At 33.5% G+C, this 17,046-nt stretch overlaps 1 protein-coding gene across 1 annotated transcript in view; it reads right to left on the minus strand.

The window, feature by feature from the left end:
* Positions 1-17,046, minus strand: part of SLCO6A1 (solute carrier organic anion transporter family member 6A1) — a 106,507-nt gene that overhangs the window by 17,296 nt on the left and 72,165 nt on the right. The window contains exons 9-11 of the mRNA XM_064375813.1: positions 15,419-15,572; positions 13,188-13,375; positions 2,304-2,368 (exon numbers count right to left, since the gene is read on the minus strand). Of these exons, the coding sequence (XP_064231883.1) occupies positions 2,304-2,368; positions 13,188-13,375; positions 15,419-15,572 (407 nt within the window). The remainder of the gene's footprint in view (positions 1-2,303; positions 2,369-13,187; positions 13,376-15,418; positions 15,573-17,046) is intronic.

Below are 17,046 nucleotides of genomic sequence, written 5' to 3' on the forward strand. Positions count from 1 at the left end.
GAAGTTAGTATGTAATCAAAGATCTCTAATTGTGACGTTTTCAACTACTGAAAAAATGAATTTGCAAATGTGTATCTGTTATTTATCAGGACACTGAGAAAAATAACTGAAAATGCAAATACGCTGGTGTGTTTATAGTAGCCCCAGATTCAGATGACCTCAAATCCAGAGGACCAGCTGTGCTGCCTGAGGGAAACCTCCACATAGTCTCAGACAAAATACCCACAGCAACAATGTTACTTTCAGCCAAAAGTGAGTTAAAAGTCACACACACACACACACACACACACACACACACACACACAGAGTTGCCCCAAAACACACCAGATTCAAATTCTCAGAGCTAAAATCTCTGATGATTGATCATCTTTCTCAAGCAAATATCAGAACCTTCTTGCCTAAACGACTCTTGATTCTTGCCAATCCCCATTATCTAGATTCACTCCTTTTGGTGAGTGATAGCACTCTCTTTTATATAATTGCTCAAGGTTAAAAAAATAGACTACTATTCATTTTTTCTATTTTTTACCATTTTTTCCCAATCCATCATACATCTTTGTAACACTAATTCCAAAGATATTTTGGATATACTGTTTTCACTCTATCTCTACTACAAACCCTAGAATCCACTTTAATTCTTTTTTTTTTTTCTTTTGAGACAAAGTCTTGCGCTGTCGCCCAGGCTGGGGTGTAGTGGTAGGATCTCCGCTCACTGCAACCTGTCTACCAGGTTCAAGATATTCTCGTGCCTCAGCCTCCCGAGTGGCTAAGATTACAGATGCCTGCCACCATGCCCATCTAATTTTTCTGTTTTAAGAGAGATGGGGTTTTACCATGTTGGCCAGGCTGGTCTCAAACTCCTGACCTCAGATGATCCACCAGCCTCAGCCTCCCAAAGTGCTGGGGTTACAAGAGTGAGCCACCACACCCGGCCTAATATAATTCTTAGACTTCAGCAAAAGCCTTCCTTTTCTTTTCCTCCACATTTATTTTCTGTAAGTATTTTTTCCTCTATCAGCAGAATTACCTTTTACTTTTTTATTTTTTTAATTATTATTATTATTTTTTTTATTGCATTTTAGGTTTTGGGGTACATGTGAAAAACATGCAAGGTTGTTGCATAGGTGCATACGTGGCATTGTGATTTGCTGCCTTCCTCCCCTTCACCTATATGTGGCATTTCTCCCCATGCTATCTCTCCCCAACTCCCCACCCCCCGCTGTCCCCCTATTATTATTATTATTATTATTATTAGAGACAGAGTCTTGTTATATTGCCAAAGCTGGTCTCCAACTCCTGGCCTCAAGGAATCCTCCCTCCTCAGCATCCCAAAGTGCTGGGATTACAAATGTAAGCACTGTGCCTAGCCAGTGTTATCTTTTAAATGTAAATCAAATAATATCTATCATCTGCTTAAAATTATCTGATAGAAAAACCCTGAAATATCTATAGACCATTTATGTCTACAATATTTAATATCATTTTAATCTACTCTCTCCCATTCAAAAATACATCAGCCTCACTGGCTCCCTTTCTGATGCAAGAAACTTCCTGTGTACTGACTGTTTCCTATGCTACCTCTTCCATTACAAATCTCCGATCTAGTGAATCATTGTCCAAAACAAAAATATTCCCTTTTTCCCAGTTAAAAAAGCTAATTTTAATCAAGCATGTAGATCTAGCTATAGAATGATGTCTTTGATCCCTATCAGAGCCACACTTAGACTTTTCTACATTTTTTTATTATATATCTTTCAGTCTTCAATCCATGAACTTAGTCAATCAGAGGTTCTAAAACTGTCATAATGTGCATTTGAAATCTAGTTTTTGCTATTTAAGAAAGTCAAAGAAAATAGCACATTACCCCCTAACAGTTATTTGTTCTTAGAAGCAAATAAGTCTTTGAAAACATTAGATTCAGTGTCGTCGGTGATGAAAATTTTAAAAAACCCTAGTCTAGGTTAGTGACTTCCCAAACATGCAAAGGATGTAAAGTATTACAAGAGTTTTCTATGAGCTTACCAAACCACACGTCTGAGACGATTAATACATTTCAAATTAAATTTGTTCTCTTCTGATCAAATATAATATGCATATTTTATTTGATAATTTGAGAATTAGGATGAGCTTTGCATTAGGTATTCCTTCTTTACATTGCCTCCTAAATTCTGCAAAGCAGCCTGCCCTTTCACTTGCTTTGTGTCATTTACCACTATTTACTTGTAATACTAAATATACATGTAGACACATATACAAATAAAAAAACCGATTTGATGTAATAAAAGATGGCCAAAAATACATACCAAATATTCTCAAAATCACATAGCTTACACCCAAGGCCAGAGAACGCAGTGTTTCAGGTACAACCCTAAAAGTAAATAGCAATGATATAGTCAGTACATCATTTTTATTAGCACTAAGAATGTATGCTTTATATTTTTTTTCTGGTGCATCAGTTGTACTAAGAATCTTGAGCCAGTTGACAGAGTTTAAACTGGCCTGTTAAAGGACTACAACTCCCCCTCTCTCCATATCCTGCCCCTTGCCAGCCAATTCCAAAGGTCCTTGATCTTCCCAAAGAGGAAGGTTTTTATGGCCCAAACCCTCTGCCCCTGCTCCCTTTCCTTTGCTGGAAAGAGTACTAGATTTTATACTTATCTTTTTTCACTCTGACATGTACACCCATTATTTTAGATTTTTTTTTTTTTTTTTTGTCCCTGTGAGATTCACTCTCTACATTTTTCTACCTTGCTCTCTGCCCTGGGAGGCTGAGGCAAATAGACTATATCAGTGGGCTATCCTGTCTTCTGGCTACTGATTGGGACACTTCTGAGTGAGGGAGGAAAGTGAGGTCAAGATCTGTATTCCAAGGCTCCATCGCAGCAATTACCCAGGCTGATTGTGTCCGATGGGCCAAAGAGTCCTCCCTACAGGACCCCTTTTTCCTTTCCAGCCTTCGTTTCCCTTTGGGCCTGGAGTGGAAGGATACCAGAGATAACGCACTATTTTTTGGAATTCCTTATACCTTACCTATATTTTAAATAGTCACTTTATTCAACCTTACTAAAATTGTTCTAATTTGAGGGTGCCACCTCTTTTGTGTTTGACCTGTGACTACTACACTATTTAAAAGCTAAAATAAATGAAAAATAACTTTTCCAAATATAAAGAATGAAGATTGAAGTATTTCCTACTGATCAAACCAAGTAGTTATTTAAAAAAGAAAAAGATGCACAACAGGACATATTAGGAGTTGGAAAATAAAAATACAATTAAAAATAATCCTTAAACATTTTAGGAAGTTAAAAAATATGGACTATATTATTAATGGGCATTTAAAATAAACTCAATGCTTACTCATTGTTTCTTTGCCTTTAAACTTGGACAATAAACTGTATTATGACCAATATTTCATCCAAAATAATCAATTTATAAAAATATAGCATATACACAGTATTTTGTAATATTTTGCAAAAAGTGAGACAATTCTACCCGTATCAACCGAGTAAAAGTAGATCTCTTCCCCATATATTTACTATTAGAAAAATAAAAACAAATTAACCAATTCTCAAATAACTTAATTTTTAAATAAAAAATAATTTACATTTTTATTATGAGCAGATTCACTATAAGAGAGTTAAAAAAGTGTCATGTTTTCGAATCACACTTTAGTATAGTTTTTGATATAAAGTGGAAATGTTGCCTAACTATAATTCAGTGTTCTCCTTTATTTAGCATAAGTAGTTTTCTTATATGTCATAGGATATTGGAGCTATCTGAAGCACATATATAGTTGACCATTATTCATAAGGAAGCAATATTTATGTATCTTCAATTTGACTGCAACCCTCTAACTAATATAGAAAACAAGATGAAAGATTAATAATTTCCAGGATTTTCCAAAATTAGTTAAGTGAATAGCACAAAAATAACTGAGATATGTACGCAAAATTAAGATTTTAATGAAAAACTATAGTGCTTTAATAAAAAAGTAGCATTAAAAAATTATAATCTATAAAAGAATCATTTAAGAATTTCTTGAAATAAACAAAAAAAAATTGTCAATACTCTCCCAAAATGTAAAAGGAAGCTTTCATCGTCTTTTATATGGCCTCTAATTTTATATTTTTAGGCCATATCTTTCTTATGAACATGGGTTCTAAATGTAGGCTGCTGTCTTGCACAAAAATCTGTTCTTCCCTTAGAACTCCCTGTTTAAAAAAACATAATAAAAATAAAATGGAATCTTCATTTACGCACTTCTCAAGCCCAAATCTTGTAAAAAGGCATTTTTGAAAAGATCTTTTTTCTCATATACCACAGCTAATTAGTAGATTTGATGCTGCCATTAAATTTTTTTTCATGTCTCCCTTTTGATTTTCATTATCTCTAATACCACTGCCGAATTTCAAGCCTATAGCTTCATGAAATAAATGAAACAATTTATCTTTCAACAACCATCCTTATCCCTTCCGTACATTCTCCATATAAGAACTAAAGTGCTTTTTTAAGATGAAATTCTGATTATTCTACTGTCTCACACTGGGATCCTTCAATGTCTTCCCATTGTTCTTAGAATTTAATTTAGAATTGCAAAGAAAATTTGAAATGGTCAGCCTGATCTAATCAGTGTTATTTCCTGCCACCTCCAAACTTTTGCCCCATCACCCTCCTTGCTTACTACATTCTATAATAGAACACTCTTATAAAGCTACTACTCCCACTAGACATTTTGCATCTGTTGTTCCCACTGTGTGAAGTACTTATCTCTCATCCTTCAGGGTTTGGTTCAAATGTAATTTCTTCAGGAATACCCTCCCTGAATCCCCAGAATAAGTTAGACTATCATGTAATTTCTCATTGTGTTTTTCTACATTTTGTTCAGGGTATATTTTAATATTACAATTAAATGTTTATTAGTGAAACTACTTTTCTTTTCTTCTGTCTACCTTGTTACATCCAACATTCATCAGAGAAGCAGAGACCTGGTCGTTTGTGTTCCTCTTTTATTCCACATTTTTCCTTAAAGTGCTCACCCACTCTCTTGTTTGAATCCACAGTGATTACCACAATTAAGGGACATAAATATGTTAAAATTATGAGTACAAAGGGAAAATGTTGAAGAACTAGTTTTTTTAACGAGCCTCTCAATGGAAAGATACAGATAAATCATGATTCTTTTCTGTTTATACTGAAGCCATTCACTGCTTCAGATTTTAGCAAATTTCTCGAGGAAAAATTATTTTGTCATTCTTAGTCCCACGTGATCGCTGTAAACTCTGCCTGTTTGCTTGTCTTCCGGTTGTGACCCCCAGCCTGGGCCTAGTCTAGATTGTCAGCATCTATCCTGCATCAAGAATTTGGCAAATACCTCACGGGCAGCTTTAGATGCCCAGTTCACCTCTGAAAGCTTCTGCTCTCTCTCGAAGTTTGATCCCTTTAGTCCTTGGCTTCGTTTTGACCTTAAATATATGACTTTTATCATTTAAACCAGCCTTTCCAGTTGTCCTCTATATGAGCAATAACCTGTTGCAAATCACTGAAAGGTATCCCATTTCCATGGCTTTAATGATCACTTATTTGACAATAATTTCATATTTAACATCTTTAGCTTTTACTTTTATTGAACTTTTAAAGATTGAACTTTGTTGAATTTGTAATATTATTACATGCTTTGGAAAGCAAAACAATGTAAAGAAGGCACACTGGAGAAATTTGCTTGCTTATACTCCCATCCTCTGTTTATCTGCAAATAGGTAAAATTCTTTCTGTAAGGTTATCTATATCATATTACACATAATATTATATGTAGTATAATATCATACAGATAATGTAATATAGATAATAAAAATCTGAGAAAAAGCTAAGTGCAAAGGAACAGGCTGGTTGAAAAAATGATTGCACTTCTGAGCAATGCAATATTATGCAACCGTAAAAAATAAATAGAGAGGGTCTCTATGTTTATATAAAGAGATATTAAGAATACATTGTTACATTAAAAAATCAAAATAGAGAATGGTGCATATAGTATGCTACCTCCTGTGTTGAAAGGACGAATATTGAGATGTATATTTATAGTTACTTGTATATGTATAAAGAAACACTGAAAGTATAAAAGAAAGTAATTTAAATTGTAACCTTTAGGAAATGGGTAGCAATGGAAATAATTTTGGGAAAAAAAATACATCATGTCACACCAGAGCCATTTTTCAACAGTCCATCTTTGCTGTACTTATTTAAGATTAAAATTCCCATATGAGTTGGGGTTTCCTTCTTTTTTTTTTTAATTATACTTTAAGTTCTGGGGTACATGTGCAGAACATGCAGGTTTGTTACCTAGGTATACACGTGCCATGGTGGTTGGCTGCATCCATCATCCTGTCATCTACATTAGGTATTTCTCCTGATGCTATTCCTCCTCCAGCCTCCCACCCCCTGCTATCCCTCCCCTGGCCCCCCCACCACCCCTCAACAGGCCCTGGTGTGTGATGTTCCCTTCCTGTGTCCATGTGTTCTCATTGCTCAACACCCACTTATGCGTGAGAACATGTGGTTTTGGTTTTCTGTTCTTATGTCAGTTTGCTAAGAATGATGGTCTCCAGTTTAATCTATGTCCCTGCAAATGATGTGAACTCATCCTTTTTTACAGCTGCTTAGTATTCCATGGTGTATATGTGCCACATTTTCTTTATCCAGTCTAACACTGATGGACATTTGGGTTGGTTCCAAGTCTTTGCTATTGTAAACAGTGCTGCAATGAACATATGTGTGCATGTGTCTTCATAATAGAATAATATAACCCTTTGGGTATATACCCAGTAATGGGATTGCTGGGTCAAATGGTATTTCTATTTCTAGATCCTTGTGGAATTGCCACACTGTCTTCCACAATGGTTGAACTAATTTACACTTCCACCAACAGTGTAAAAGTATTCCTATTTCTCTACATCCACTTCAGCATCTGTTGTCTCCTGACTTTTAATGATAGTCATTCTAACTGGAGTGAGATGGTATCTCAATGTGGTTTTAATTTGCATTTCTGTAATGACCAGTGATGATGAGCTTTTTTTCATGTCTGTTGGCTGCATAAATGTTTTCTTTCAAAAGTGTCTGTTCATATCCTTTGCCCACTTTTTGATGTAGTTTTGTTTGTTTGTTTGTAAAGTTGTTTAAGTTCTCTGTAGATTCTGGATAATAGTCTTTTGTCAGACGGGTAGATTGCAAAAAATTTTTTCCCTTTCTGTCAGTTGCTGGTTCACTCTAATGATAGTTTCTTTTGCTGTGCAGAAGCTCTTTAGTTTAGTTAGATCCTATGTGTCTATTTTAGCTTTTGTTGCCATTGCTTTTGGTGTTTTAGTCATGAAGTCCTTGCCTATGCCTATGTCCTGAATGGTATTGCCTAGGTTTTCTTCTAGAGTTTTAATGATGTTAGGTCTTCTATTTAAATAGTTAATCCATCTTATTGAACATCCTTAAAGAAAATAATTTTCAACCCAGAATTTTATATCCAGCAAACTAAGCTTCATAAATGAGGGAGAAATAAAATCCTTTATGGACAAGCAAATGCTGAGAGATTTTGTCACCACCAGGCCTGCCTTACAAGAGCTCCCAAAGGAAGCACTAAACATCGAAAGGAACAATTAGTACCAACCACTGCAAAAACAAACCAAATTGTAAAGATCATCAAACTATGAAGAAACTGCATCAACAAACGGACAAAACTACCAGCTAGCATCAAAATGGCAGGATCAAATTCACACATAACAATATTAACCTTAAATGTAAATGGGCTAAATGCCCCAATTAAAAGACACAGACTGGCAAATTGAATAAAGAGTCAAGACCCATCAGTGTGCTATATTCAGGAGACTTATCTCACATGAAAAAGACACACATAGGCTCAAAATAAAGGGATGGAGGGAGATTTACCAAGAAAATGGAGAGCAAAAAAAAAGGAGGGGTTTCAATCCTAGTCTCTGATAAAACAGACTTCAAGCCAACAAAGATCAAAAGAGACAAGGGCATTACATAATAGTAAAGGGATCAATGCAACAAGAAGAGCTAACTATATTAAATATATATGCACCCAATACAGGAAGACCCATATTCATAAAGTAAGTTCTTTATGACCTACAAAGAGACTTTGACTCCCACACAATCATAGTGGGAGACTTTAACACTCCACTGTCAATATTAGGCAGATCAACGAGAGAGAAAATTAACAATGATATCCAGGACTTCAACTCAGATCTGGACCAAGTGGACCTAATAAACATCTACAGAACCCTTCACCCCAAATCCACAGACTATACATTCTTCTCAGCACCACATCACACTTATTCCAAAATTGAGTACATAATTGGAAGTAAAACACTCCTCAGCAAATGCAAAAGAACGAAAATCATAATGGTCTCTCAGACCACAGTGCAATCAAATTAGAACTCAGGATTAAGAAACTCACTCAAAACTGCACAACTATATGGAAACTGAACAACCTGCTCCTGAGTGACTACTGGATAAACAATGAAATGAAGGCAAAAATAAAGATGTTCTTCAATACCAATGAGAACAAAGATACAGTGTACCAGAATCGCTCAGACACATTTAAAGCAGTGTCTAGAGGAAAATTTATAGCACTAAATCCCCACAAGAGAAACAAGGCAAGATCTAAAATTGACACCCTAACATCACAATTAAAATAACTAGAAGAGTAAGATAAAACAAATTCAAAAGCTAGCAGAAGACAAGAAATAACTAAGATTAGGATGGAACTGAAGGAAATAGAGATACACACACACACAAAAACCCTTCAAAAAAATCAATGAATCTAGGAGTTTATTCTTTGAAAAGATCAATAAAATAGATAGACTGCTAGCCAGACTAACAAAAAGTTGAGGTTTATTTCTATACTCCCTGTTTCTTTATAAGTCACTACTATTTTTTTTTTAATTATTGAGATTTTTTGGTGCCTTTTAGCTTATGATGGTAGGCATCAATTATTGTGTTTCTCTGTTTTAGATTCCCAAGCTACTCTTGCTTGTTATTTTTCCATAAGAACTTTAGAATCAGGTTATATAGTTCCACAATTCTACTGGCATTTTCATTATGTCAAAATTATAAATTAACTTAAGGAGAATTGATATACTTGTGTTGTTGGTTTTCCTATTCAATAACACAAGACACATCTTTTCTGTTTGGTCATGTCAGACTGCTTTTGTGTGATATTTGAGTGTGTGTATATATGTGTGTGTGTGTTTTGTTGTTCACTTTTTTTTTAAGTATTATCTCCACACAGGAAACTGTAAAAATAGTACAAAGCATGCTGTTTATCTTCTCCCAACTTCTCCCAATAGTGACATCTTGTATACATGTAACACAATACACATCTTCTGGCTGGTAGGGACTCTGCAGGATCCTGAGGCAGTACTGGGTAACCTGTGTTCAGGGGGGCTGGCTATACTAGCTCAGGTCTCTCCTTTTCCTCTTACAGAGCCATGAATGCTTCACTCTCATGACCTTATCTAATCCTAACTACCTCCCAAAAGTTCCACCTCTCAAATACAATAGTCAGATTGCCCATTCTCTTAATACTATTACAATGGGGATTGAGTTTCAGAGAGGATAAACACTTAAACCATACTAATCATTTAAGATAACATTTCTTGAGCTCTTCCATATCAAAACTCTTTATACTAGTAGGGCCTTTTGTTGATGTTGAAATAATTAGCTTAAATTTTATTTATTTCCTTGAAAATTGTTTCTCCAGTCTTCTAATGATGAATACTGCAATTCCAAAATCTGACTCCAAACTTTTTTGCTTTCCCTATTCTTAGATGACAACAAGTTTACTTTTTTTTTTACATTTAAATTAACTAATTTTTCTTTGACATATCACAGTACTGATTGTTCTGGATCAATTTCCCTAGACATTTAGTGTGCTATTTCAATATGGACATTCAAATATTATATTATTTTAGTATTTATTCATTATTTTTATTATTTCAGTATTTATTTATATATATCATTATTTCAGTAAAGTTTAAATAAATTCAAGATTTAAATATATATTGTTTGATTGTTTAGGTGTTCTTTTTTAGAAATTCCAATTATATGTATCCTCAATCTTTTTTTTCCTATTGTTTATATTTGTCACTTTAATATTTTATTTTTTTATTTTTATTTTTTTAGATGGAGTTTCGCTTCATGTTACCCAGGCTGGAGTGCAATGGCGCGATCTCGGCTCACCACAACCTCCGCCTCCTGGGTTCAAGCAATTCTCCTGCCTCAGCCTCCTGAGTAGCTGGGATTACAGGCACGTGCCACCATGCCCAGCTAATTTTTGTATTTTTAGTAGAGACGGGGTTTCACCATGTTGACCAGGATGGTCTCAATCTCTTGATCTCATGATCCACCCACCTCGGCCTCCCAAAGTGCTGTGATTACAGGCGTGAGCCACCGCGCTCAGCCATACTTTATTTCTTTATTTTTATTTTATATTCTCAAGATTTTTTTTTCTCTTTTTTTTAATGCCCCTTACTTGATTTCTAGGTTGTCTTTTCCTCATTTTGTGATTTATAATCTAGGTTTTATTTCTGAAATTTTTTCTCTTTTATTTAGTTTCTGAGTTCTGTCCATTCTTATTTCAAGCCTCCTCCATCTAGTTCTTTTCTTCTGTTCTGTGGCCATGATTATTTCATTTTTAAAGTTTAAACTCACATGTACTTACTTTTATATTTTTATCTGATTTGTGGTAACTTTTTTTGGTGAGTTTTGTCTATAGTAAAGTAATATTTGATCATTTTCATTTCATTCATAACAGTTATTTGTAATTTTGTACATAGGCAGAATCTTTTCCTTTTCTACTTACTCAGATTTGAATGAGATATATTTTCTTAAACTAAAGGAAGTTTCAAGGGATGGAGCATGGGCCAAGCTTTGAACCTCCAGGTTATCTCTTCTATTGATATAATAGAGTTAAATAAGACTCCCATGTGTAGTAACACTTCCTCTGCCTCTCCAAATTTGTCCCAGTTCAGAGTTTTTACTGACAGTCCAGGGTTTCTAAAATCGCTTCACATTTCTTACTTTCAGAGGTTGTATGCATTCCTTTGCAGAAAGTGTATTTCCTGGCTGTTTTGAGGTGTGCCATGTCTGGACCTCCTGGGAAATTTTCAAGCTTTTTTCTCATTCTTTCCTGAGAGATTCTTCCTTGACTTATCTACCTAAGTCTTACTCCCAGAAGATCCATATCAAGACCAAACACTCTCCTTCTGAAATACATGTTGGAGATATCTGTGATCTGTCAGCCCTGGGGTCCTGTCTGTATTTTCTGTTCCTCATAACATGTTTCTGAATCTGTAAGCTGGTTTCCAGTCCAGCTTACAGATTCTTAAATTTTGGCAACACTTATATGCAATTTCAACTTTGTCATTTTTTTGGTCTATGTCATAATTGTACTGAAACTATAATGTATGTGTGTGTATTTTATTCTCTTTGCCTAGTTATCAAGAGAAGTGACATTCAGAACTAAACTTCTAAAATATTACTTTTATCTCTCTCATCTCACTGCTGGAAACATTGTTTGGATGTTTCACATGAACATTAACTAATAAATGTTAATGTTTTTATTGATCATCTTCAGTCTGAGCTTTCTCTTCTCCTTGTATTTCCTATGTCAGTTAATGGACTTATCATTCATTCAGTTCCAAACTGCAAGTCTGGATATAATCCTAGATTTCTCCATATTTTATACCAGGTATATCAAATTAATAAGTTTTGCCCTCTTATTTATTTATTTATTTATTTATTTATTTATTTATTTATTCATTTATTTATTTATTGGAGTCTCACTCTATCACCCAGGCTGGAGTGCAATGGCGTGATCTTGGCTCATTGCAGCCTCTGCCCCAGGTTCAAGTGATTCTCCTGCCTCAGCCTTCAGGTAGCTGTGATTACAGGCCCTTGCCACCATACCTGGCTAATTTTTGTATTTTTAGTAGAGACGGGGTTTCACATGTTGGCCAGGCTGGTCTTGGAACCCCTGACCTCAAATGATCCATCCACAACTGCCTTCCAACGTGCTGGGATTACAGGCGTGTGCCACTGTGTCTGGCCACCACTACTAAATTCTAGGAGCGCCTTCCTTTTTTTCCAAGGTTTTCCCTCAGCTCCATCTTTCACAATATTTTCAAAACATTCTATCTAAAATGCCATCTGATCACTTTTGCTCTTAAGGTTTGGTGTTTTCAGTGGTTCCCAGGTGTGTACACAGAATAACATTCACATTAACATGGCAACAAAAGTCATGTTAACGTGAATTAGGCCCTTACCTAGCTCAAATCTCTTGGTCTCATTCATCATCATGTTATTCCTGTCCTAGAAAACTTCTGCCTGGGATATTTCAAACATTTTTTGGCCTCACTTTCACTTCTCACTTTCCCTGCTAAGGCCTTGTCCTGAGTTTGCTTGCATTATGAGAAATCATTTATCTTCATAACTCATTTCATGGAATAGATCCTATAGCACTTCCAAATCAACTCAGATAGAAGTTACCATTTTTCTCACTTTGTTTACTGGTCAGCCTATGCAGGTTTCTCATGTCTTAAAGTGTTTTGTTAGTGTCTTAAAAACAAAATTAAAAATAACAAAAAATTTTTCTATACTATGATACAAATGAATATTAAATTGATTTCATATATTTAGGAAGAACATATTAATAATAAATGTTGGTTTTCTTTAGAATAATAATAAAAATTATGTACTGAAATTCTAAAAGTTATTACACTCCTTTGTTGATGACACTCATGTTTTCTCACAGTCAAATTAACCAAAATTGATGTAAATAGTTAATAAATTCCTATAACCAATTATAATGAGTCAGCATTATAATCAAATTTGTAACATTAATGATTTTTCCCCCCTTTATGATGTTTCTATGTGTGTTAAATTAGGTAAATACATTGTTTTAAATTAAAGTTAAACAATGTGATTTTTACACACTTTATGCAAATAAATTAGCTAAAAGATAAATAATTATATACATGAATTGTGATAATTTAACAATTTTCCCTCTGCATTTGCTACCATGAAACACAGAGCAAATTATTTGCTACAACATTCTAAAATCTTTCTAAAATTACTTTTCTTATATATTCAATAAAAAATAATAATGACTGATATATACATACCGCATGATGGCCAAGGTGATTGGTATACTACAAAAAGAAGAAAATACAAGTGTAGAAAAAATAAAAGCAATGAACAAAGGTAATTTGTAGCACTTAGCATCACATTTCCCACGTCTGGCATCAATAAAATCACCTTCGCCATCTTCAGTTGTTAACCCCTCTTTAATGCAAGAACAATTGTAGTAAGTCTGTAAGTAATGAAAACAGGAAGCAATCTTTCAGAAAAATAGTCATAAACAAAATCTCTTATCATAAAATAAAAATTAAATCAATAACTGCAGGGAGACTCACTAGTTTTATTTCAAAATGTCTTTATATTAAGCCTGCTATGTACTTTTTAGAAATGAAACATTAATGATTTTCCAAGATATTTTACATGGCAGTGAATCTGTGTGTGTGTAATTATAGTTACCTAGGAAAAGTTCTGTTAATTTAAGAAATTTTCTTCAAAATATTTATATTCAAATTCACAAGTAATTATTAGATCTATAAATAAAGGGAAATTAAAAATAATATAACGAATAAAATGAAAATGGAATTTTAGCTGAGATTTATTGCCCAATTGTGAAAGGCTTTGAAATCATACTAAAAAGACTTTATTTTGCATATAATAATGACAGGGCTGTTATCCATTTGGGACAACAAACACAATGCCTAGAATCTCTAATATTACATTCAGGGATACATAAAATATTTTAATTTTAAAGCACTTTAAAATCAAAGAAAAATTAGTATAATAATAAATTATATAAAATGAATATATAATGGTGAATCTGCTTGGATTATATATTTTTTCATACCAATGCATTGTAGATAAAATAATTTATCATTATTAATTTTTTAATGAAGAAAGGGGATCACAAAGGCAAAATGATCAAGAGCCAATAAAATTCATACTGTAACTCTGAATGGAAAAACAATGAGAATTTGAAGTTGTGGTTGTAGGGTGGATAATTCAAAGAAGATGAATTCGTGACATTTTTGAAGGAGAACTAAACAGGGTCAAACATGCAGAGACCAACTCACAATTTATTAATTTATTGAAAATATTCTACACTACAAAATAATCATAAGAAAAAAAACCAATATAACATTTAGCAGAAATATTGAATTAGATTCTACTAGTGGAAAAAATAAGAAATTAAACATGACTTGAATATGAATGATTCAGAAAATTATAATTCAAACAAATTTGTCAGTTTGGTGGGTGAAGTTGCTGAGAGGTTAATAAATATGTTAAATAATATAAATATCTAAATATCAGTTCCTTCATTCCAACAAATTTTTTTTGAGTGCCTATATGCCAAACATCATTCTAGGTTTTGAGATAACACAGTAAACAATACAATAGAAACCACTGCTCCATGCAGAAAACTTTCTATTTGGGGAGATGGGACATTTTTTAATAAAAGGAACCTGAGTATTTAATGACAAGTGCTATGGAGAAAATAAAACAAGGAAAAGTACAGGGAATATTGGGGGACTATAAAAGAATACTTAGCATGATAAGAGAATGTCTCAATGATGAAGAGATATTTGAGCTGAGATCTGATTAGAAGGTATGTGAGTGGGCCACGTGGTTGCCTAAAAGAAATATGTTTCAGGTAGAAAAAAAGAACAGTAATTGAAAAGAATTTGACTCTTTTCACTCACATTTTAATATAGGAATATTTCTTTCACTCTCAGTTTCCATAAGCTCTTTGTATTGTGGCAATATAAAACAAATTTTTGGCCAGGCATGGTGACTCACACCTGTAATCCCAGCAGTGTTGGAGGTGAGGTCAAGATGGGTATATTACTTGAACTCAGGAATTCAAGACCAGCTTGGGCAACATGGCAAAACCCATCTCTATGAAAATTAACTAGGTGTGGTGGTGTGTGCCTGTAATTCCAGCTATTCTGGAGGCTGACGTGGGAGGATGGCTTGAGCTTAAGAGGTGGAGGTTGCAGTGAGCTGGGATCTCACCACTGCACTTCAGCCTGGGTGACAGAGCCAGACCTTGTCTCAAAAATAAACATACACACACAAAACCGAAATTTTATTTTCTTGTCTTTAACACTTAAAAAGGAAAAACAAGAAAAAACAGGTTTTATAGAATTAGAAGAAAAATGTGAATAGCTTCTACTAGTTGGACATTTCACTAAAGAAGAAAAAGCATAAAAAATAATTATTATAATATAGTGAAAATATAAATGTATAACAAAACATAATAATTATAAGAAATAATTACCTTTTTTTGGTTTAGTGTTTTAGAATACATACAGCCTGCAAAGCAGGGAGAAAAATATTCAATATCATCTCTTCCACATATAGAAGAATAAATTGAAGATGAGCATCTACATTTTTCGTTGCAAGGAGCCGTGAGGTTTCCCAACTGCCCTGTTCTATAAAAACAAGATTGAAAGTAATTATATGACCGTTGTTTGATAATTATTGATGTAAATGTCAAGATATCTTGAAATAATTTCTTTTTTTTAACAGCTTTACTGGGGTCTGATTACAATAAACTGCGCATACTTAGACTAAAATTTGAAATTTTTTGATATATGTATACACTTGTGAAATTATCACCAGAATCATGCCAACAAACATAATCACCCCCAAAAGTTTCCTTGTGTCCTTTTGTAATTTACCCACTCCCACTGATCTACTTTCTGTTACTATTCACTCATTTGAATTTCCAAAAGTTTATGAAATAGAATAGTACAATATGTAAGGTTTTCTTGGCTTGTTTCATGCAGCTGGTCTTTATTTGGTCTTTGGTTATATGCTTCCATGTCTCTTGGGTAAATATTAAGATATAGAATGTTAGCATCATGTGGTAGGTGTTCACTTAACTTTTTAAAAAAAAAAACTGTGAGTTTTGCAGAACTGTTGTAATATTTTACATTTCCATCAGCAGTATATAAGAGCGTCATTTGTTCTCCTCACCAATATTTGGCATGGTCTCTTTTTAAAAAAAGTTAGACATTTTAACATGGGTGTAGTAGTTTCATATTTTGGGTTTTAATATGCATTTTGCTAGTGACAAATGATGTTGATCATCTTTCCATATATTTGTTTTTAATCTGTATTTTTTGTTAAATATCTGTTCAAATCATTTGCCCATTTTTGTTGGATTGCTTATTTTTTAATATTTTGGGAGCAAGTTTTTTGTTAGATGTAGGATTTTATGATTTCCCAATATTTTTTCACATTCTATGGCTTGCTTTTTCATATGGTAAACAAGGTCTTTCAAACAATAGATTTTAAATTTTTTACATAGTTCAATTTATCAGTTCATTTCTTTCTGGATCATGTATTTAGTGTTACATCTAAAAGATATTTGTCTAATGCAAGATCAAAAATATTTTCTCTTATATCTTTGGAGTTTTATATTTTATATGTACATCTATAATCATTTTGAACTAATTATTTTATATGGTGTAAGATGTGAATTAAAGTTCATTCATTTGCATATAGCTATTTAATTATCCAGCGTAATTTGTTAAAATTATTAGAGCAAGACAAAATCACCCACTTTAAGCAATCCTATTCAAAAGAGTACTGGAAGTTCTAAACAGAGCAACCAGGCAAAAGAAAGAAAGAAACAGCTTCCAAATTGTAAAAGAGACAGTCAAACTATCCCTGATCATTGATGATACAATCTTAGATCTAGAAAAACCTAAATACTTCATTTAAAAATCTCTTAGATTTGATAAATAAATCTAGTAAAGTTTAAATAAGTCCAATTATCCCTGATAATTGATGATAAAATCTTAGATCTAGAAAAAACTAAAGACTCCATCAAAAATCTCTTAGATGTGATCAATGAATCCTGTAAAATTTCTGTGTAGAAAATTAACATACAAAAAATAG

Source organism: Aotus nancymaae, unplaced genomic scaffold (genome assembly GCF_030222135.1).
Source record: "Aotus nancymaae isolate 86718 unplaced genomic scaffold, 86718_ANA_hifiasm-v0.15.2.pri h1tg000014l, whole genome shotgun sequence".
NCBI lineage: Eukaryota > Metazoa > Chordata > Mammalia > Primates > Aotidae > Aotus > Aotus nancymaae.